At 49.9% G+C, this 23,714-nt stretch overlaps 1 protein-coding gene and 1 pseudogene across 1 annotated transcript in view; both read right to left on the reverse strand.

The window, feature by feature from the left end:
- Nucleotides 1–6,501, reverse strand: part of LOC112119049 (cytochrome P450 2C5-like) — a 10,560-nt gene extending 4,059 nt beyond the window's left edge. The window contains exons 1-7 of the mRNA XM_024217591.2: nt 6,239–6,501; nt 5,812–5,974; nt 4,730–4,879; nt 3,190–3,350; nt 2,400–2,576; nt 1,480–1,621; nt 484–671 (exon numbers count right to left, since the gene is read on the reverse strand). Of these exons, the coding sequence (XP_024073359.2) occupies nt 484–671; nt 1,480–1,621; nt 2,400–2,576; nt 3,190–3,350; nt 4,730–4,879; nt 5,812–5,974; nt 6,239–6,415 (1,158 nt within the window). The 5' untranslated portion in view covers nt 6,416–6,501. The remainder of the gene's footprint in view (nt 1–483; nt 672–1,479; nt 1,622–2,399; nt 2,577–3,189; nt 3,351–4,729; nt 4,880–5,811; nt 5,975–6,238) is intronic.
- Nucleotides 6,502–13,569: 7,068 nt separating this feature from the next.
- On the reverse strand, nt 13,570–20,158 carry LOC112119062 (annotated as a pseudogene).
- Nucleotides 20,159–23,714: the final 3,556 nt, after the last annotated feature.

A 23,714-nucleotide genomic window follows, 5' to 3' on the forward strand; every position in this document is an offset into this window, starting at 1 on the left:
GGGATTTCCCCCCGGACGGGGATTTGAATCCCCAAAAGCCGGACATGTCCGGGAAAATCCGGACGTATGGTAACCCTAGCTTTACGGCATGGCCGGAGGCTCCAGGAGATCAATGGGGGGGGCACATTCCAGCATAACACAGGCTGTCAGTCTAGCAGCTCCCTGCCATGGGGAGAAAGGCAGGCCCGGCTGGAGCACCTGTGCTGCTCTGGGCTGCAGCAGCATGGCTCATGGGGAGAGGTGAGTTCAGATCATCAGAACCCAAAGCAGGTGGAATCACACTCGCCACAAACTCGAAGCAGCATCAGTTGCGAGAGTCACAACCCTTTGCCCACTGTGCTGAAAAGTGCGGTGCTGCCAGAGACTGGGAAAGAGCCAGGACCTTTACAAACAAGCAAACAATTCGGTGGGGAGGGGATGCAGCTCCAGTCCAAGGCTCGCCCTCCACCCCTCCCCTGAGAGCGTCCTGAGGAGTTACTGCACCTGGGGGATGGTGTAGCCCCGGAACTCTGTGCACCGAGTCACTGCCCGGGGGAAGTTCTCGCTCTGCCCTTTCTGGCTGCGCTGCATCTCATGGATCACTGCATTGGTGTACGGCATCCTCACCCGGTCCTCCATGCTGGGGGCATGGGTTGCCCCCACCACCTTCTCGATCTCCTGCTGGACCCTGGCTGCAAAGGATTAGACTCAGAGCTGTTGCTTTGTAAAGCTGCTGCACTGACCTCCCCTTGTCTTCGCTGTGAGGGAGCTTGGAGATTAAACACAGAGCAGCCTAACCGGAGTGAAAGGCCTCGTTTTAGCCCCTGAGGGTACGTCTACACGGCAGCCAGAGGTGAGATTGCAACCGGGTAGACCTGCCCACGCTAGCTAAAAATGGCAAAGAAGATGCAGCGGCATGGGCTGTCCAAGCACCCCTGGGTCCATGCTCATGTTGCTAGCCCAAGATGCTGCTGTGTCTTCACTGCTATTTTTAGCCGCACTAATGAGATTAAAACTAGTGTGGGTATGCCAGCCTGGGCTGCAAGCACCTCCGATTGCAGTGCAGAGACGTTCCCGAACAGGCACCAGAAAACGCAGAGCTCTGGTTCAGCCTCTGTCTGGTTAGCCTGGCACCTGGTAGCCACATATTACGGAGCATGCCATGGGCACCCACCCCGGCTCAGTCAGTGTATCCTGCTCAGGCAGGGTGCGAAGAGAGAAGGGTGAACTGCGACTAGACCCTGTACAGTACCTTAACCGTCCAGCCGTGCGTGTGTGTGTGTGTGTAACGAGCCTGATCCAGCAAAGATCTCTGCACAAGCCCCTCACAGCACAGGGGTCCTTGGACAGTGTTAAGAGGACCTACTAGTCTGTTCTTATAGGGCACTTCAGCTGAGCACACTCAGAGGGACAGAATCTGAATCAGTCCCCTTGCTGCATCATGGCTTAAAGCCATTGAAAAGAAACTCCCCCCCCCTCCCCAACCTCCGTTCTTTGTACCTTGAATTTGTGGGAACTTTGCCATCACCAAGAAGAAGAACAACAGGGTATTGGCAGTGCTCACTGTCCCAGCACCAAAGAGGTCAAACACTGCCATGAGCAGGTTTTCATCGCTGAATACATCCCCTGACGTGCTCTTTCCCTGGAAATGGATAGAGGGGTGGCTTGGTGGATTTAAAGAAAGTGACAGCTGTAAAATCATCCCCAGGCTGCACAGCATGCCTGCGATGGGAGTTTGGATCACATCCAGAGCTCTAGGCAGTGAAGACAGGGGTTCATTTGATTGTGAACAGCAGCTTTGCTGGATTCTGGCATGCTTTGGGATTCGCCTCGCCCTCAGCATTATCTGGGGTCCTCGGCATTTCATAGCCCTGAGCAGCATCCACCTCCCCAGATAGTTCTATAAAATACACGGGTCACTTAGCTCACGAGTAGCAACTTCTGTCTTAGGATCACAAAGTGCTTTGGGAATGGCAGCTAAGCCTCACCACGAGCCTGGGGGGTAGGAATTATTACTGATATTTTACCGAATAACACACAGCAGGAAAGTGAATTTCCCAAGGTCTCACAGGCAGTCAGTGGCAGAGAGAGGAAGAGAAACCAGGATCACCTAAATCCCAGATTTAGCTGCTAGGCCAAGATGCCACTTAGCTAAGACTCAGAGCAGGCCAATCTCATAGCAAAGCCCTTGATTGGGAGTCTGCTATTACTCTAGCACCCAGACTCAGTTTACCGGCTGAGCTGGAGATATGGGGCCAAGCTGGGATTATGATGTCCCTGTCATCTATTAATCCGTAACATGCTGATCAATCAGTACCTAGGTCTGAATGCAATGTTGTACAAGCCCATTGAATGGGGTCCCTGCTTGTTAGTGTCATTAGAGTTAGAAATAGCCCCAAGGCATTCAGGCCCTGCTGTACCTTCTCTGACTTGATAAGGAAAGAGTCAATGTAGTCCCGGGGACAGCTTGGCTCCAGGGTCCGCTTGTGACAGTCAATCCTTTTTCGGATGAAGTTCTTCAACTTCTCACTTTCATTGAAGACCTTGTTGTGTGGTCCCGGCAGGTAACGCATGATGCCAGGAAAGGTGTTGTACACCTGGGAACAGGAGATGTGATAGGGCTGTTCTGAGATCGTGGGTGCACCCCTTTCATCCCCCCGACTCCCAAGATGTGGTGGCAGGGCTTGATCATTTCTCTGACATGTGGAGTCACATGTGGTTCCAGCCCTGATCCAAGGGTGACAACACCTCACTCCGATCAGCCACACCTTTGACAGCTGCGTTTCCAAAAGTGGCCAGTAAAAATGGAGGCCCCATAAAACTCAATGGCCACTTTGGAAGATTTTGGCCTGGGACTGCACAGGGCCAGCTGATGCACAGCAGGGCTGGAAGTGGGAAAATGCTCTTCATGGCCCTCATTCAGGGCACCACTGAAGCACATGCATTGAAGAGGGTTGCTTCCCTGTATCAGGGCCTAGGGGTCTGATCCAAAGCTCTTGAAGTCAGTGAGTTTCTCCATTAACTGCAGAAGGCTTTGGATCCGTCCAGCTGCCACTGATGTTAAGGAGAGTTTTTCCACTGCCTTCCCTTTGAACTGAACGGGGAGATGTATCAGAATGGGGAGGCGCCCCACGGGCTCAGAGGAGAAATACCCCGTGGGCTCAGAGGGGAGGTACCCCATGGGCTCAGAGGGGAGGCGCTGGTACATACCTGTGAGACGGGAGACATGAAATAATGGCTGTAGTTCCCCATCATGTCCAACAGCTCCAGAAAGGCCTCGTCTTTGTAGCTGAAACGACTCCCAAAGACAACGGCGCAAACCACGTTAGAAACAGCGTGCCTGACGCTGGATATGGGATCGAACGCCTCACCTGCGGCATCCATGGAGGCAAGGGAGAGCACAACGAATAGAGTCAAATGCAACATGCATCTCTGGTTTGTTCGCAGCTGAGTTCCTCCCTGCCCCTGTAAACATAATGCCCTTCTTGCCCATCACTACAATTAACCCTAGGATGGAACCCTTTTAATCTAAAAACCACCAAGATAAAGAGTCCTGCCCAGTCACTGTCCAGAGAAAGGTCCAATGACTCACTCAGCTCCCTGGCCCCATCCACTCCTACCTGCACGGTGAGACTGAGAAGGGGCACACAGATCTCCTACCCTCTCTGTAGGAATGCCCAATAAATACCCCACCCATAATCTTCTGAGCTTGGGGTCCAGAAGGCTTCCTCTCCTTTGCTGGCATCTAGGAGGCCCATTTCTCACCTCTGGATCTTCACAGAAAACCTGCTTTGTCTTTGTGCTTCTTGTAGCGGGGAGGAAGGATGGAACTCATTCACCTACCCATTACAGTCCAGCACGTGGCATATTTAGCTATGTAACTCTTCTGTTTTTATTTGTGCTGTACATTTCTACGCTCTCTCCCTCTGTGGAGAGCTCTGCCGCCATTTTTGTTCTCAGAGCTCAGTGCAGATTGTCAAAGGAGATGCACATACTGTGCTCTCTCTCGCTCACTCTCTCAGGGAGACACTACATTTTTGTTCTCTCTTATTTTAGATTAAGGGAGCACCCAAACTAAAGATCGTTCTGGATGAAAGTATCAGTTTGCTCTTTGGATGTGGAAAAATACATCATCCAGTGGAACATAGGAACACTCTGCGGGGTCCTCACAGTTCTTAGCCCTTTAGGTGGAAGTGCATTCAGGGGCTGGGACTCAGAGTGAAATGTGTTATTCTCACAGCTGTCGCCTTGTGAAATTTAGCTTCAGATTTTTTTCCCTTTTGCAGGGAACCTTTCTATGAGAGTTACCCAATATCAATCCGATTTGTGGGCAAAAGCTACAGGGTCCATCCCCAGTCTCTCCCGCAATAACTGTGCTAGGTGCATTTGTGCTACCCTATCTGCATCCAGGCTCAGTGATGCACTGACTATTTTACAGAAGCAGGTTGTCAGGAAGGAAGGGAGGGATGCTAAGGCTCAGGTCCTCAAAGGTATTTAGGAGTTTAAATAGGAGTTAGTCTCCTCAATAGCTTGGAGGGTCTGGGCCCAAAAGCTTGGCTCAGAGCACTGGAGTCTTTCCATTGATTTCAAAGGGCTTTCCAGCAGGCCCTTAATCATTTAAGGTAAGGGCATAGGTCCCTGTTCCTATAAAGATCTCTCCCATTTACTTATATGAGTTGCTTCTTGAGACAAGGCTATTCTGTATCTTCTATTTGTATCAGCACATTGAAATGAATAGGGTTCAAATTACCTTCCATGTCTGCCACCACCTCCACCAAATACTGAGCCTCCTCCTGCACCCGCTGTGCCATTGTCTTCTTCCCCATCCCAAAATCCCGCAGTGTAGCGATTGTGAACCTGCGGAGCTCTCTCCATTTCTTCTCACTACCAGTGATGAGCCCTGAAAAGATGCAGTTAAAAATCTGTCATTTGACTGTCAAAACCCACAGCAGGTTACTAAAGACAGAGTCCAGAACTTCTGGAAAATTAACTATGAGCAGCATATCATTCAGCCAGTAGATGTCTCTAAGGTGTGCTGTACAAAATTCCAGACAGGATGTGGTTCCTGGTAAACAAGGGTGACAAAGCTGGAACTCAACCTGTGTGGAAGTCTGTTTGTTTGGGTCTGTAGTTTGTAGCTGTTTTATTTAATAAATGCCTCTGGTTTAAGATGGCCTGTGATTCTATGTAACATGCCAGAATCCACATATAGTGAAAGCAGCTTCTTTTGTGAAAAATTGTTGAGGTTAATAAAATTGTTCACATTTTTTATTAAAAATAGCTATGGAAATGTTTCATTTACGGAAAACCTGGTGAAAAAATTCTATGAAAAACTGAGAAAAAGACCATTTCAAGCCAAACAGAATGAAATCAACTCCTGAAAACTTTCTTAGAATGGTCTTTTTTGACTAGCTCTTCTTTGTCCCTTGCATAAGCGGTGGGGAAATGCCACACCCTTGGGGACTGCTGTTTTCCATAGGTATGCATTTGGTCCCCATTACCCTGTTAGCTGAACATTTCACAATCTTCAATGTATTTATCCTCCTAACACCCTTGTGAGGCAGGGCAGTGCTATTATCCTGATTGTACAGATGGGGAACTGAGGCACAGAGAGACTAAGTGACTCGCCCAAGAGTGCATAAGAAGTCTGTGTCAGAGCAACAAATTGACCCCACATCTTCCAAGGCGCAGGCAAGTCCCCTAAACACTAGAATATCCTTTCTTGTCTAGGGCTTTCATCCATTCTCTTCTCAGATCTCTGCAGTCAGGGACTTCACCATAAATCCAAGGCGCAATAAAATAACCTAGAAGAGGAGAGACCCAAACACCCACCGTATCCGTCCGTCACTCTCTCATGAATGGCAATGGCAGCGCGTCCACCAAATTCTTCAGCGTGACCCACCAAAGCGTCTCTCACCGCCTCATACCCGCAGAGCACCACAGCCGGTTTTGGGCCAAGCCAGACGGTGAACACGGGACCATACTTCTTGCAGAGCTAGGGGCAGAGGTACAGAGAGGGCTCCATTAATCAGCTAAAGAAATCACTGACAATCTCTCCAAGAGCCATAAAGCTGCGATAGGGGTGGGATTTTGAATACTGGGGAAGCTCTGTGACAAACAATGAATATTGTAACCAACTGAGCACAGAGAGGTGGAGAACTAAGGCCTACGTTTGAGAGTGTACCTAGCCTTTGGAACAACTTACCAAGGGCATCCCAAGGCCAGGAATGTGAGACTAGCCTGCAAGGAAGTCCCTTACCTTCTGGTAGGATTTGTGCAGGGGCAGAACGTCTTTCTGCCACAGGTTGCCCAGAAGGAACCACGGGGCTGGTCCTGGAGGGAGCTGTTCTCGTTTCCAGTTGTTTTTCCAAAGCATGAAGCACATGATGGAGAGGATTAAAACGAGACTCAGGATCCCAGCCACTCCAGCATCCATCCTTGTCTGTTTCCTCCCTCACAGAAGGGCAGCAAAAGAACTGTTTTCACTTGCCAGAAAGGCTGGGTGAAATGCTGCACTCCACTGATGAGTGGAGAGGTGCCCAGATCTGCTCTCCGGCTTCTCTATATATAGCACCCTCTTCCTGGGCGTCTCTGTCCCCTCCAGTGACACACCGACCTGTGTCTACATGAGGTTACTTAATGTAATTTCTTATCGCATCTTGGTCTCTGACCCCTTATCTCCCCTTCTAAGGGTCAGTGACACAGAGATGATGTTGTGTCATGTGTGTGACTAATTGAACACATCCGCACTGGAACGGACACCAGCAGGAACTGTTTGTTTGAAAAAGTTTCCCTATTGCTGCTACGCAGAACAAGATGTCTATAACCGAGAGAGCATGGAGATAAACATGTCCCCCCACCCCCACCCCTGTCTCTTGGTTTGTTGGTTTTTCCATTTGCTCTGCTTTGTGTATTGTTGGTTTCATCACGCCCCTGTATAATCAGCAAGGCTCCAATCCTGCAAAAGGGTCCGTGCAGGCCGTCCTGACTAGGAATCTGCACTAGTGCGAGGAATTGCCTGTACTTATCCCATTGCAGGATCAGAGCCTTAGTTAGGCATTGCCCCTCTTGTTTTTATGAACCTTGGGCACAGTAACAGGGGAGAGAGCCATTGGTCAAAATAGGAAACGAGATTGTTAAGCCACAACAGTTGGTAGAGCAGTCAGGGGTTGGGGCCACACCTGAAACGGCTTGGAGCCCATTCCTTGAAATTAACTTGATTTGGTGTTGCCCCTAGAGCTGGTCAGGAGTTTTCCATCACACTGCGGGGTTTTATATATATGGAAACATTTGCACAATCAACATTTTTCCATGGGAAAATTTCAGTGTTGCTGAATTTTTTTTTTTTTTTAATTTCCTATTGGGAAAATTGAAACTAAATATTTTGTTTTGGGTTGGGTCAACCTCGAATCAGACTTGTTATGATAGATAGCTTCCCAGTAAGGGGCTATATAGTATGACAGCATGCATATGTATAGAGTAATTTCTAGGAACCTAGTGAATTCTACTTTCAGGGACTGTTTGATAGGGTTACCATACGTCCAGATTTTCCCGGACATGTCCGGCTTTTTGGTCCTCAAATCCCCGTCCGGGAGGAAATCCCCAAAAGCCGGACATGTCCGGGAAAATAGGGAGGGAGGGGTCGTGGGGCTTGGGTCCGGGCTGGAGCCGCTGGGGCCAGAGCCGCTGGGGCCGGCGGTGCTCGGCCGGCGGTGCTCGGCCAGGGCCGGTGCCGGTGCCGGTGCCAGGCCAGAGCCGCTCGGCCGGAACCGGGGCCGGGGGTACCCGAGCCGCTGGGGCCGGCGGTGCTCGGCCGGAGCCGCTCGGCCAGAACCGGAACCGGGGCCAGGGGTGCCCGAGCCACTGGGGCCGGTGGTGCCCGGGCTGCTGGGGCCGGCGGTGCTTGGCCAGGGCCAGTGCTGGGCTGGAGCCGCCGGCCGGCGGTGCTCAGCCAGGGCCGGTGCCGGGCCAGAGCAGCTCGGCCGGAACTGGGGCCTGACCCGAGCTGGGCCGGAGCCGCCGGGGCCAGGGCAGGCCAGAGCCGCTCGGCCGGAACCGGGGCCAGCGCCCCAGGGCCCAAGCCGAGCCGGGCGGGAGATGCCGGGGCTAGAGCCCCTTGGCTGGGGCTAGAGCCCCTTGGCCGGGGCCGGCTGGCCGCCGGAGGGAGCCGCTCGGCCGGACTGGGCCGCACCTCCTCGCGTACAGCCCCAGCCCCAGCTTACCTGCTGCCTCCCTGTTGCCTCCGTTTCAGGCTTCCCGCGAGCATTTGATTCGCGGGAAGCAGGGGAGAGGGAGGAGCAGGAGGCGGAGCGTTCAGGGGAGGGGGCGGAGTTGGGGCGGGGACTTTGGGGAAGGGGTGGGGGCGGGGCGGAGTTGGGGCGGGGCTGGGCGCGGGGAAGGGGCGGGCCCCGTGGAGTGTCCTCCTTTTTTTAAATTAAAATATGGTAACCCTAGTGTTTGATGGGACAGGGCAGTGCACAGAGAGGAAGAAAAAAAGACCGACTGTTGTACTGTCTTGGCTCTGACTTTCTTCTTGTGCTTGAACAATTACAAAAATATTCTAGTTTGTCAAAGAGAATTGAAATTTATCAATTTGGGACAGTTCGATATTAATATGTCTGCCAGAGCTGCCATATTGCCTCATGGGAATTGTAGTTTGGTTACCTCATGCCCCCATTTGCCGCTATAGGCTGGACTCCCAGGCTGGACTACATCTCCCATGATGTACTGTGATGCAGTGAATTGTGGGAGTTGTGTGACCACCTCGCGTCATGGGAGGTGTTGTCTTGCTGTGGAATCCAGCCAATTGAAGAGAATGGGGGCATAAGGCACTCAAACTACAACTCCCATGAGACACCATAGCTGCTAGGGGACACCGATTAACGTTGAACTGAGCCAAAATGAAAAAGTGGAGAATGTTGAAATGTTTTGTTTCAATCGGAGGTTTCGTGCTCATAGCAGGGCGATTTTGGATCTTTTTGACCACCTGTCCTCTGATTTGGATGCAGCACAGTTAGGAGAACTGCTCTGACCCTTCTGCAGAGGCTGCTAGTGCAATTGTGCTTTCTGGGCACAGTCATTTCTGTGACACGCAGTAAATGTGAGAATGGTCTAGTGGCCCAGGCACTGAGCTAAGGCTCAGGACATCTGGGATCAGTTCCTGGCCCTGCCACAGTCACTGGGGTGAGTTATTCAGTTGCTCTGGGCTTCACTCCCAATCCTTCCTTTGTCTGTTTAGACCACAGATTCTCAAACTGGAGGTCGGGACCCCTCAGGGGGTCACGAGGTTATTACATGGGGGGTCGTGAGCTGACAGCCTCCACCCCAAACCCTGCTTTGCCTCCAGCTTTTATAATGGTGTTAAATATATAAAAAGTATTTTTAATTTATATGGGGGGGGGTCACATTCAGAGGCTTGCTATGTGAAAGGCGTCACCAGTACAAAAGTTTGAGAACCACTGGTTTAGACTGCAGGTTCCTTGGGGCAGGGACTGTCTCTTACTGTGTGTATGTAGAGCACCTAGCATGATGGGACCTCTGGTTGCTGCTATAGTAAATATATAATAACAATCCTCTGCAGTAAGAAGCATCACCAAGTTTACTGCTGCATTAAAGAGGTTTTGTGGGAACATCACTCAATAAAAGGTGGCAGTGGATGGAGTAATAGGTTTCCTCCGTGTCCTAGGTGTCACTGGTTGCCCCAGTGTCGCTGTGTAACCCCCTCCATAGCCCTGCAAAGGGGCAGTAGCACAAGGGACTATCTGGCCCCAGACTGTGTTTGCCATGACTAACAGCGTGAGCACAAACATCCCTGTACATATGAACTGTCTGTGTAAAGAAACCTGACCCACCACATTCTGACTCCAGGGAGCAGGCAGAAGATAATTGCAGTGGTGGTGATGCAAACCACCTGGCTGGCGGGCTGAGGGGCGGGAGGGGGTGGGTGGCAATGTTTTCCCAAGGTATTCTGCACTTTTTAACCCACCGTTGCCAGGCGGCATTGTGATTGTTTGCAGTTTGGGGCCCTCCAGGAATTGATGCCGAGGCTGATCGCAGCCTCCTTTCTGTGAAAGTCCTGCTCCCCTGTGTGTGTGGCGGGGGGGGGAGATGTCAATTCTGGGTTGTGGTCACAGTTTGGGGGATTGATTCTGAGCGTCGCCTGCTGAAGCTCATGCCAGCTGGGGCTCGTCCATGCAGCTACAGGGAGACTCAGACAAAAATGAACTCACCGCAGTGTTGCTGGTTCTCGTGATTTGATCATGAGTCTCACAGTCATAGAATCATAGCACTGTAAGGCTGGAAGGGACTGCGAGAGGTCATCAAGGCCAGCTCCCTGCACTGTGGGAGGACCAAGTAGCCCTAGACCATCCCTGACAGGGGTTTGTCCAACCTGTTCTTAAAACCCTCCAATGACGGGGATTCCACAACCTCCCTTGGGAGCCTGTTCCAGAGCTTAACTGCCTTTAGAGTTAGAAAGTTTTTTCCTAATATCTAAGCTAATTCTCCCTTGCTGCAGATTAAGCACATTACTTCTTGTTCTACCTTCGGTGGACATGGAGAACAATTGATCCCCATCCTCTTTACTACAGCCCTTAGCATATTTGAAAACTGTTATATTGTCCCCCAACCATCTTCTTTTCTTAAGACTAAACAAGCCCACATTTGGTGATTTTCCTAAAGCCCTAGCTTCTGGAGTCATGGGATTTGGTGAGACTTTTAGTTTTCTTTTTTTTTTTAAAGTACATTTCTTGCCCTCATGGTAGCAAAGAAAAGCTGGAAAGCAGGACCCATGTGTTCTCTAGAGTCTCAAAAACCAGAAGGTAAATATAAAGAACCCCATATTTATTGTCTTTAAAATCCCATGATTTTGGAGGACAGGGGTCTGTATGGTTGGGGTTGGTCACCAGTTTGCCATCTGCCCCCTGCACCTGCTTGACTGCAGCAGTGAGAGCCAGGACCATTGCAACAAATATAAAGCATGAGTGGCTCAGATCCAACTCTGAGAAGGGTGGGGAGATGGAGCCTGTGGGCATTTGAGCTGCCTGTCCCCCTACTGGAAGACACTACTAGTCTTCATCAAAGGAGAAGAGAGGAGAGTGTCACCTCGTGTCTGAGAAGTGAGTTATAAGCACCTCCTGGTGTCAGCGAGGAGCATCAACAAGTCGCCCGAGGGCCTGTCATGACAAATGAGTGACAGCACCTCGTATCCAAGCACCCGTTCACTGTTAATCTGTGTCTATTTAATACTCTCAGAGAGAGGCTTAATTACCTACTTTGGATTGGTCCTTGTGTATGGACAGCCACCACCATCGTGGCTGATGCACCGGGGATTGAACTAGGGATTTCCAGGCCTAAACGCATCAGCTAAAGAGCCAACATTCCTGAGGTGGGATGTAACAGGCATGCATCCGCTGCACAGAGGGAGACACAGCACACATTCACCAATGGGTTACACTGTATGTCTCTGCTCAAGACTCCTGGCCTTTGGCAAAGACTGGAGATCTCCAAGCATCACAGGCTGAAACCTGTGCTGTTCCAAAGCATCAAGTCTCAGTGCCCCCTGCCCTCCGTCACTGCACCTCCAGAACCTAGCTCTGGCCCCACTCCCACACCCAGTGTCACAGGGATTGATTGGGGCAACACTGGGCCAGATCCTCAGGTGATGTAAATCAGCATAGCTCCACAGACTGCAGTGGGATTGTGGTGATTTATACTCTCTAGCGGCTTGTACCACATTTTGTTTGGTTTTGGCAGACGGCAAACAAATAAATACAGAAAGTATTTAGCTCTGTGGGGCAGGGACTGTCTTAATCTCTGTGTTTGTACAGCTCCTAGCACACTGGGGTCCTGGGCCTTGACTAGGGCTCCTTGGTGCTACCACAATACAAATAAATAGTAAAATGATTGGCCAGGTAGTCTGATCATAGTAAAAATGTTTTCTCAAGTTAACTCCAGTGTGAAATTCCCTCTTTTATGGGCAGAGCTCAGACACATCCAGTTAGCGGACCTCTCTGATCTCTGCGTATACCACCTAATAAAGCCAAAATTGACCAGATCCCAAACTTTACTAGGGCATACATTAGCTTGGATAATATTTCAATATCATTCTCTTTCAGTAATACATCATAATGTTTTGGAAAAAATCAACATTACCAATGCCCAAATAAATCATAATTTAAAAAAAAGTAAAACAGTATTTTCATTAACAAAATAGAGCAAGCAAAAGATCCCCAATTTGACTTCATCTTGAATTTGAAGAGTTCATAAAACTAGACAGCAAGGCTTTATTTGCAGTGGTGGGAAGGTTTTAGCTTTGTCCTTTTACATTATTAATTGATAGTTTGCTATAAGCATCTTCCCTTCACTTTTAATCTACAAAATGGACTAAAATCAAAAGAATTTGCCAGGATGCAAAAAAACCCCAAGTGATAAAATGATGTCCACTGGATAATTTGATACCAGAAATGTTCATTCAGAAGAAGACATTAGGTCTAATACTGAAGTCCTACTTACCCTGGAATAAATCAAGAATAATCCCATTGATTTCAGCAGAGTTACACCAGCCAGGGATCTCCAAATAAGGCCCAAGGAGTTCTTAGGAAAAGATGAAGAATCATTCATTCTGCTAAGCATAAATAGCAGTAAGGCACCTAACTCCTGGTGACTTTCAGGGGGAGTGTGTGATGGGGGGGTATAAAACCCTACACTAGAACTGAAGGGGTTGAGGGGCAACTCTGGGCCCCAGGCAGCCCCACCCTTCCCACCTGCAGAGCATGCACCAGCCCCCTTCCCCTGGGAGGACGAGACTGTCTGCTGAGCCCAGATGGGCTTAAGGTCCAGTGACTCTCCTTGTCTTTGCTACTGTGTCCAAGTGTAAGACCTGGTGGGGTGGTGAGTGGTAGGAAGTAGTCCAGGGAGGCAGCTTTAAAGCATGCTGGAGGCCAGACATTGTTGCTTCTCACAGGGCCCTGGGCTCACTTCCCAACCACCTGGTTATGGAGGGCATGGATACCCTCTCTTCCAGACTCCACTCAGGGAAACCCTTGCAAACCCCCTGGCTGGGACTAGACACCCACAGGGGCTGCTAAACAGACTGAAGTTCTTCCCGCCCTGGGAGGGTGTTGGACCTGATGTCTTCCTGGGACTCGGTTACCCCAGACAGGGATACGGCCAATTGGTGATGAACAGAGGGTCGGGTCGACACCCCCCCTGGGATGTGACAGTGGCCACTAAGAGGCACTGGAGGCAGGGCAAGTAGAGAGCCAGCAGCCTAACCACTAGGTGACACTGCCAGTGAGCACCACCCATTACAGAGTTAGACACCAGGATGCCATTTGGCTCTTTGAAAGTCTCGCCCATGAATAGTCCAAATTGACTCCACTAGGACTAGTCATGGTCTTAAAGCTGGATTGAGGCCTAAATTGTGCCAGAATATATATATATAAAATTGGAAACGTGTTTTTGAAAACAGTTTTCTGTCTGCAGGTTTTCCTGTGTGGGTTTTTGGAGAGCAATTCGGGGGTTTTCTCATGGCTTTGTAGAGAACACAGAAATACCTGCAGGGCTGCGTCGCCCTAGCTAGTCTTTGTCTTATTTCAGGAACAGCCTGTGAGATCTTCCTGCCAACAGAAACCTTGAATGGTAGAAAAGACTCATCAGGAAAACAGAGACAGACCTGTGTGAAGCGTTACGTAAATGCCACTCGCTCTGTCCTGCCGGCAGTGTGGATTTCCTGCTGCAAAAATGGTTAGTCTGACTACCGGTGCTGTAATCTCAGCATGGGATCTGAGAGTCAAGCTGGGCTCTTTCTGGCTAATATATCACCAGAAATAACGATTGTGCTGTCAGGCTTCTGCTGATGATCCATGAGTCAAAATAGAATCGAGCCCCCTCTCCCAGCGCTATGTTTGCTCTGAGGGGCTAGCGTGGGTATAAAGTAATAAGACAGATTTTAGTTGGTAAAGTAATGAGATCTGGCTCTGAAGACAGATAGGGACCAGATGTGAGGAATAAGCAGGGGGCATTATTGCACAGTTACTTTACAGAGTAGACCTGTCGTTGAGCCAGATCTCCGAAATCCCTGGCCAGCACTCTATCCATTAGGCCACACTGCCTCTACTATATAAGAGTCTTAGCCACAGAGGAAAGTGGGATAGGAAAAACCTTCCATCCAAATAATCTCCATTTAATTCCACAACTGACCTCACACTAGCCTCACCCTACAGGCTGAGCTCAGCAGCTGATCAGGCTCCTTCCATACCTGTATATAATAGACATGAAAGCAGTGCTTGCGAGTGATCCAATCCAATATACCCAGTGGTTGTCCCAGTGACTGGACACCGAGGCTGGGTCAAAGGCTTGGGCTATATTCAGACAGGATCCCGAGATGGAGCCACTGAAAGGAGAAATCAGGGATGTATTTTTTAAGGCATACGGGGAAAGTGCCTTTGGGTGGGATTCACAAAGGAGTTAGGCACCTACATACCCATTGTGGGAGTTAGGTGCCTTCACAGCCTTGTAAATCCCATCCTGCCGTTTTAAACCTGACTTGCAGAGCCCATTCCCCTCTGGGCTTGCTAAGGGCAGGGTCACTTCCCGCTCTGTGATTAGCTGAAATCAGTATTGCCAGCCCCAACTGCTTTAAAATGTTGTCTCCCAAAATCATGGGATTGTCTTAAAAATCATGAGGTTTTTTTAATTTGCTTCCTAGTTGTTGAGCCTTGAGGGGTCAAGTTTTCCAGCTTTTCTCTAAAAGCTAGCAGTGCACTTCTTTTTAACAAGCTGAGATTCTCATGTAATCACATGACTCCAGGAGCTGGGATTTTGAAAATACTCCAAATATCGTGACGCTCACGCTAACATCACACGACCTGGCAGCACAGTGAAATCACAGAGCAGGTCCATTCCCAGCCTGCAGGGGAATCCAAAATTCCCAGTGTCAGCAAAAAATACATCCAAAAATGAAAGTGCTGTATATCATCACCAGGAATCAAACCCAGCAACTTTCAGAGCTAAGCATCAGCTACTGCAGAGTGATCTTAAGAACTACCCTTTAGAGGGGGCAGCTGTAGCAGACTTGTATCATGTGTAGCTCAGGCACAGAGCAGGACACAACACACTGATTGCAGGCAGACCCACAGATGTGTACGTTTTTTGATTGGGCTCATTGGCAGCCCTACCCCCACAGCAGGGAAGAGGGATCTACGCTTATCTGACCAGAATGCCCGTGGTGAGGGTGAAGCTGATGCAGAATGGAGCCAGCTGGGTCTTGCTGTGCTCAGCCAGGGCTCCCATCCAGACGGTGAGGATGAGGAGAGACGAGAGTGTCAGTTCTGTGCCGACCGCCATGACCACCGTGCTGCCTTCCTGCACCGTGCAGCCCCCTTCAGTCCGGTTGGAGAAAACGTCCTCCACCACCACACTCTGCTCCCCTAGCTGGACCCCGGAGAGAAGAGACGGTATAAGGCTCGCCCTACTAGGCTTTGCCGGGAGCTCCCTTTGAGTGACCACCTTAGTCTTTTGCTCCAGAGGCTGGTCAGAGGTGGGGGAGCTTCAGCTTTGCTGGCTGGGGCATTGGAAGGACTCGATTGCCTCATTCAGCTGATTAGAAGGGGGATGTAGTCCCCAAAAGAAGGCCTGGGTCCTGCCATGTATGGCAGATGCTAGGGCCACATAGGACAGACAGGGCCTGGCACGCTGGAGGTCAATGCTATGCCCTGATAGGGACAGCTGATCCTTAGTGCTATGGAAAGGGCAGCTGAACATGGACAATGCAGCCTGCGAGCAAGGACCCATCACTATAACAAATCCTTAATCTCGCTCCCATTCTTCATGGGGCGAGAAACAAAAAGCAAAGCAAACACATTGCAGCGAATTCTCGGGTTAACCCGGCCACAATTAACTTGCCAGCGGGACGTTGAAGCAACTAAAGTTTGATTTCTCTGCCCCCTGGTGTCCAGTTTGCAAGCGTGCATTTGGAATGTTCTGTCATCCACTGATTTGGTCAACTGTCGACTTCATTCCATATTATTGTCAACTTGTTGAGTTGTTAACTCTATTCCAGTTGTAATTTTGATTTGTGATTGTGTTGCTTAATGCTTAAGGAGGCTAGTAAAGGTTATAGTCGTTAGCTTTAGTGAGGAGTTTAGTTGAGATCAAGTTTGATTTTTATTAACTTGTAATAAAATCTATGAAAGGATATAGCCCCAGATCCACAAAAGTATTTAGGCTCTAAATGTCCATGGATTTCAGTAGAAGTTAGGAGCCTAAATACCTTTGTATATTGAACCACAGAGCTGGCTTTTCCTGCAGAATTACAGCAAGGGTCCCAACATTCTCCCCAGGGGCCAAAGATCATTCATTGAAGTATCTCAGGGCTCCTTAGCTCTGTCCCTAAATCACTACCTATGTCCCTCACAAATCAATACACTTCATGTTTCAAATACTTTTTGCAAACTATCTAGAGACCATGAATTATTAGAAGAATTTAACTGGAGAGTCACTTCAAATGAGGAATAAATTGGAGAAACCCCCAGTGTGTTCATGGACAATTTGCAAACAGATAATGAGGCAAAAATAATCAAATACAGGATTTATTATGACTGTTTGGCCCAGGGTTAGGTGAGCTCCATCAGTTTCTCCTATGGATTTGGGGAGAGCTCCCAAATTGGACTGGGCTGGACCTTGTCACTGATGCTGTCTCACAATGTCTTGTAACTTTAAGGCAGGTGGGTTAGCCCCACCTGTGACTAATTAACTCCTCCTAGGTGATGGGTCTGAGGCCAGGGATCAAGTGATAGCCTGCTGGCCACCTGCTGCTTAGATTAAAGGCCAATAAGCTGCTCAGGGAGAAGGTCGGTTCCCACAAGGAGGGCTGGGAAGGAGCTCTTTGATTTCTAGAGGCCTGTTTCTGTTTCAATAAATCAAGGGAGGGAAGTTCTGCTGCTGTTTGGTGCTTTATTTGGTGCAGTACCTGGTGAGTTGGTCCTGTAGCTCACATCTAGGTACTTACCCGGCCCTCTCACCCTGGTGTTGGAGAACTGAAGCTGCCTCTCAAGTAGTTTTGTTTCAATAACTCCAGTGCTTTCCTAACTTGGGGGGAGGGTCCCCCATGCCTGGGTCTCCCCCACCCCCTGCAACATGTGCAGATACCAAGTCTGTGATGATCGGCGTAAGCCTCCAGCTAGCTGCTGTGTGTGTCATATATGCACCCATGCTAGGGGTATTTTGGGGTTTTTCACATACCTTGGCCAAAAGGGCTCCCTGTATTCCTCCTGATAGCTGGCAGAGCCAGTAGGGGACTAGGAGAAAAGGGAAAAGGCTCCTACAGCAAATGCAGACAGGGTAACAGCTGGGTTGAAATGGTCTCCACTGCAAAAGGAAAGGGGTCAGTTGTGTACCTGGTAACAGAGAGGAAAGGACCTTACTGGATCCTGCCACAGGTCCTGGGCAGCTATGCAGCCTAGATCTGGGAGAAACCAGGACTTAGTCCTTGTTTGGTTTGAATGGTCATTATGCACAGAGACTCAATACTGCTGTACACCAAGGAATTATATTATAGACAGGGCCAGTTCTAGGGGTGGTCACCCTGGGCACCAACCTCTAGGGGGTGCTGTGCTGCTCAGTGTCTTTTTTCCTCCGCTCTGATTGGCTGGCTGTTTTTACATTGGCCCTGCGTTTTGTTTTGTTTCTCTCCCCACTGGGGGTGTAACAAAATGGCTGGGGCCACTCCTGACTATAGATAGGGGATGTGCTGGCTCTAGAGTGGAGCCCTCTCCTTTAAGTCTGTATCCAACCCAGGACAGTAGCAATGCGAAGTTGCTCGCTGTTTGGTTGTGTCTAGGCCTGATTCAAACTCTACCGATGTCCACGAGAATCTCGGGGCGTGGGTGTGTGTCGGTGAGTCTCCCCGCAGCTCTCCATGGAGAACGGGGCAGGGCGCAACTGGCGCTGATTGCCCTCTCACTGCCATCTCAACAGACAGGCCGCGGCTCGGAGAGAGACTGAGCTCTGTTCTTGGAGGTGAGCCCCCTGGAACTGGAATAAGGCCAGTAGTAGGGCCAGTCTGGCACTGTCATGTACATGGAGGACAGATTCTGGCAGGGCAGTCAGCCTGGTCCCTTTCACCTGCGCCCTGCAATCTGGAAGGGAAACCGCTGAGCATCAGAGAGAACTGAGGTTGGCATGATGGCCCTGTGACGTTGCGCTCCATATGATTTTATGAAAATAAGCTAATGAGTGTGAATATAATGTAACTGGAATATGCTTCATGCAAAAGGTCTCTTGTAAGGTATCATTACAAAGCTTATAATTTACTGAGTGTGTTCATCCTATTTATATGACTGTATCATTCTTGTATCTGAAACTAGAAATATGAAATAGAACTCTGAAGTCCATTGTAATTATGCAAAGTGTGGGCCATTAATGGTGGTTTGGAATCTTGATGGCTCCCATTAACCAGGACAATTGACTAGATGGCTTTGTTTACTTGCAAGCCTTCCTGTAAGTAGGCCAGGAAGAATGAAGGCTTGGGGTCTCACAGGACATGTGACCATGTCACCTGGTACTGGAATCCATCTTAAACCTGGTGCTTTTCCATGTAGAAGGAGGGGTGGGGACCTAGAGAGACACAAGATTCCTGTCTTGTGCCAAAGCTATAAAAGCGGGTGGAACAGAACCAAGGAGGTTGCAGTCATGTGAAATCCCCTGCTTTTCACCTAAGATGCCTGCTGGAACTAACAAGATCTGTACCAGGGGAAAGGATTGGGCCCAGACTAGGAAGAAGTCTAGTCTGTGAAAGGAGCTTATTGGAACATCTCTAAGGGTGAGATTTACCTGTATTTCGTTTCTTAATGTATTGGGCTTAGACCTGTGTGTTTTGTTTTATTTTGCTTGGTAACTTACTTTGTTCTGTCTGTTATTACTTGAAACCATTTGAATCCTACTTTTTATACTTAATACAATCACTTTTGTTTATCAATTAACCCAGAGTAAGCGATTAATACTTGGGGGAGCAAACAGCTGTGCATCTCTCTCCCTCAGTGTTATAGAGGGCGGACAATTTGAGTTTACCCTGTATAAGCTTTATACAGAGTAAAAAAGATTTATTTGGGGTTTGGATCCCATTGGGAACTGGGTGCTGGAGACAGGAACACTTACTGAGGGGTTTTCAGTTAAGTCTGCAGCTTTGGGGGACGTGGCCCAGACCTGGGTCTGTGTTTGCAGCAGGCTAGTGTGTCTGGGTCAACAAGACAGGGTTCTGAAGTCCCAAGCTGGCAGGGCAAACGGGCGCAGAGGTAGTCTCAGCACATCAGGTGGCAGTCACGCAGTTTTAACACTGCCTTCCTCAATGCACGCAGGTTTCCATGAGCGAGGGCCTGTTTGGTGCTTGCCCTGCCGTGATGTTATGGTACTGGTTCCTCGGCATCAGACAGCATCCAAGCAACGCTTGGAAAAGCTCCACTGTCCTGTGCTACCAAGCTCCCGTCACGCCCAGGGCTCCCAGATAGGCTCCTGCCTCTCCAAACATCTTGGTGGTGTCAAACTGACCCCTGCAGAGCTCCTTGGGCCAGATCCTCAGCTGGCGCAAGCTGAGCTCAGCGGAGTGCTGCTGGCTCTGGCCCTATACTCAGTCCCCATTATCCAATAGGGCAGCAGAAATGGCCTGAGTGTCACTGCACACACAAAAATCCCCAGAAGGAGGCAATGTTCTAGTCACCTCCCACAAATTCCTTTTGTGGCTTGTGAGCCATGGTTAGGGAAAGACCCCCCCCCCCCCAAAAAAAACCCTTCCTCCCCTCCCTCCCCCCAAGCACTATTCCCCTGTAATGTCACAGTGATATGCTGGGTTACAGCCTGCTAGGTGCAAGAGGTGGCAAACCATGCGGTGGTGTAGGAGAGCTCAGCACTGATCTCCAGTACCAGCTAAGGCCAGGATCCTACAAACGCTTAGGCTATGCTTCGTGTTCTGCGCACGTTTAGCTCTCGTGAGCTGGAAGCTGAGTCTCTGCAGGGCCAGGGCCTAGGAGAGCACCCGAGGTGCTAGATGGTGGCTCTAGCTGCCTGTGTATCATGCACCCACTACCACTGTATCTAAGCTCCAGCCCTGTCAGCAGAAGAAGGGACAAGAGCCCTTACGTGCCCCTTACCTTATTTTCCCCAAAACTGCTATCGCAGTCCCCAGTGACAATCCAAGAGCCAGTGCGGTGGGTGATCACGGAGAGATGTGCCACCACCACGAACAGGGTGCTGCCCCCCAGTTCGGCCAGGCAGGGCTGGATGTACTTCTCAAAGGCAGTGGGGTTCTCTGGCTCTTTCCCGGGGTCTGCAGGAGCTCGAGGGGAAGCCATGGAGTTTCCCTTTGTCTCCGAGAAGTGTTTCTGGAAAAGAACCATCCCCTGAAGGCCATGTACCTGGGATGATGCCTCTGGGGAGGAAAAGGAAAACAGGGTGTCCGTCCATCCACTGGAAGCTCCTTTCCCTTCAGCAGGGAATGTGGGGCCCTATTCACCTCTCTGCCCCCAGGGTTGGAAACAGAATGCTCCCCAGCCCTCCCTTCTGAGTGCCTACAGACGGCACAGGGGTCTTGTCTGTCCTGACATACAGAGGTTTCAGCGCATAATCGACAATGCGCCTGATTCTTGGTTACACTAAGGCCAGTTCAGGCTGATTTGGCAGTGTAAATGGTCCTTAAAGTGGGAGAGAATGGCCCCCCTGAGGGCTCCTCCCTGGACAGGGGCCTGTAGCGTTTACCTAAGTGCTCTGCGCTGGCCTTGCCCCCAGCCCTGGCTATAGGAAGCAGATCGGGGGCATGGGCAGTGTGTGCTCTGGCCTGGCTGTTGTCTGTTTCGCAGGGCCCATCGTCGGAGTGTGAGGTTCAGCAACAGGAGAGCGCTACACCAGGATAACTTAAATCGGTTTTTAAACCAATAGTGAGATCTGTGGCAAGGGCATGTTTCAGTAGGAGCCTGGCTTATTCCGGTTTAATTTAAACCTATCCCTAACAGACTTAAGCTAAACCAAAATAAGCCACTCTTACACCAAAAAAAATTTCCACCCAGTCTTTGGCACTGACTTGACTGTGTTGGTTTAAGTTAACACCTTATGTTATACTGGTGCAACTTTCTCATGCAGACAAGCCCAAAGTCAGAGTATCCCTGAGGCTGCTCTAATTTACATCGGGGGCCAGGCAGGCAAGCAGGCAAGGCCTTGGCTGCCCCAGAAGTACAGGGAGACTGTCACCTTTTGCCCCCACTACTCTCTCTGCCCCAGACACAGGAAGGGAATAACTTGGCATCACCACCAATGCTCCTACTACCTAAATGACTTTGTCCAGTTAACCAGAAAGACCTTGAGATTAGATGTTCCTCTTTATAGTATAATGGCTATGGTTGCACTGGGGTTACGGTGTAATTACACAATGGATATACTTTTGGATATCTGTGATTATAACTCTACTGGAGTGTCAACTACATGGCTCAGGATATGTATGATCACTGCTTTAATTTCAGGCTTCAGAATAAGAATGTTAATATCTTTAGTACTTGTTGCTCCATGGATCTAGTACAGTCACATAACTAGAAAATTGTCATTGCAGGGCAGCTACACTACAGCTACTGATTCCAAATGGAACCGTATTTTCCAACGTTTACAGTGATTTGGTAACAGCTGCCTATCGTGGGCCCGATCCTCCTCTCACTTCCACCAACTTCACACCGATGGACAGGGCCGGCACCAGCATTCCAAGCAGGTGCTTGGGGCGGCAATCTGCAAGGGGCGGCAGTCCGTGTGTTTTTGCCGCTCCAAGCAGCGTGCCCAATCGCCGCTGCGGACGGCGGGGGCAGTTCATGTGCCGTTAGGGCAGCACGCGCATTTCCGCCGCGGCGGCAACTTCTATGTTCAGCCGGAAGACAGAAGCCACCGAATTGCCGCTGCCGCGGAAACGCGCATGCCGCCGTAACGGCACATGGACTGCCCCCGCCGTCCACGGCGGCAATTCGGCGCGCTGCTTGGGGCGGCAAAAACAGCAGAGCCGGCCCTGCCGATGGAACACCTTTGACTTCAGGGGAGCTAGTCCTGATTTGCTTCAGTGGTAGTGAGAGGAGATTCAGGCCCCATGTTTTGACTCATTTTAAAAATGCAACCAGGATCAGTTTGTACCAGCCAGATCCTCAGCTGGTGGAAGCGGGCATGACTCTTGGCATGGCATAGACCAGGCGTGGCCAAACATACTGACCCTCCTGAAGATTGGCGTATGCAGCTCGAAGTTCAAGAGCTGGGGTGCACCTGCCGGGGCTCAGGGCTTCTGCCCCATGGGAAGCGCCTGCTGCGGCTCGGGGCTTCAGCCCCACTCCTGCGCTTGAGCCCCAGCAGGTGCACCCCGCAGGGCTGAAGCCCCAAGACCCCCTCCCCACTGGGCGGGAGCCCCTACCCCACCACCCCACTGCAAGGCAGAGGTCCCGAGCTCCCCTCCCAGTCTGGTAGGTGGAGAAAGGAGGGAGGCATGAGGGGCTCCGCAAGCCTCGCTTTAACAGTAAAAGAGCCATAATGTGGCCACCCTGGCATAGACACATGCCTTGCTGTAGCTGCATGCCACAGGCGGGTAACTGATTAAGTCAAAATGGCTCAGAACATAAAAACTGGACTGTAGCAGACCGTGAATTCCACTGTCAATTCAACCTGGTGATTGAACGCAAAGAGCTCTCAGCCATGCTTGTGGCTGCTTCCATTGCTTCACGCTGGCTCTGCAAATATTTTAGGCTTCTGACTGATACACAGAGTGACCATCCTGGAATCTTCTATCGATTTAGCCTTTCAGAACATCCGTTTTGCACTGCGCAAGTATATCCCACACACATTCTGTGCTCAGCAGCTGTCCAAAGCCCTGAACGTTCTAACCCAACGGCTCATTTTAGTGAAAACTCCAGAAAATTGGCCTAGTGGGTGGAGCATTAGACCAGGATTCAGGAGACCTGTTTTTAGCTCTGCCACTGGCCTGCTGGGCGACTGGCCAATTCACATCACCTTTGTGCCTCCGTTTCCCCATCTGTAAAATGGGGATAGTGATGCTGACCTCCTTTGTAAAGTGCCTTGAAATCTACTGATGAACATAAGACTGCCATACTGGGTCAGACCAAATGTCCATCTAGCCCAGTATTCTGTCTTCTGACAGTGGCCAATGCCAGGTGCTTCAGAAGGAATGAACGGAACAGGGGAATTATCAAGTGATTCATCCCCTGTTGTCCACTCCCAGCTTCTAGTAGTCAGAGGCCAGGGACACCTGGAGCATGGGGTTGTGCTCCTGACCATTCTGGCTAATAGCCATGAGTCCATGAACTTATCTAATTTTTTTTTTAACCCAGTTATAGTTTTGGCCTTCACAACATCCTCTGGCAATGAGTTCCACAGGTTGACTGTGTGTTGTATGAAGAAATACTTCCTCTTGTTTGTTTTTAAAGCTGCTGCCTACTAATGGAATGCTGCCTGGTTCTTGTGTTATTCGAAGGGGTAAATAACACTTCCTTGTTCACTTTCTCTGCACCATTCATGATTTTGTAGATATTTATCATATCCCATCTTGGTCATCTCATTTCCAAAGTGAAAAATCCCAGTCTTTTTAATCATTCCTCAGATGGAAGGTGTTCCATACCCTTAATCATGTTTGTTGTCCTTTTCCCATTCTAATATCTTTTTTTGAGATGGGGCAACCAGAACTGCATGCAGTATTGAAGGTGTGG

This window comes from Terrapene carolina, unplaced genomic scaffold (assembly GCF_002925995.2).
Source record: "Terrapene carolina triunguis isolate 2854851 unplaced genomic scaffold, T_m_triunguis-2.0 Scaffold192, whole genome shotgun sequence".
Classification (NCBI taxonomy): Eukaryota; Metazoa; Chordata; order Testudines; family Emydidae; genus Terrapene; species Terrapene triunguis.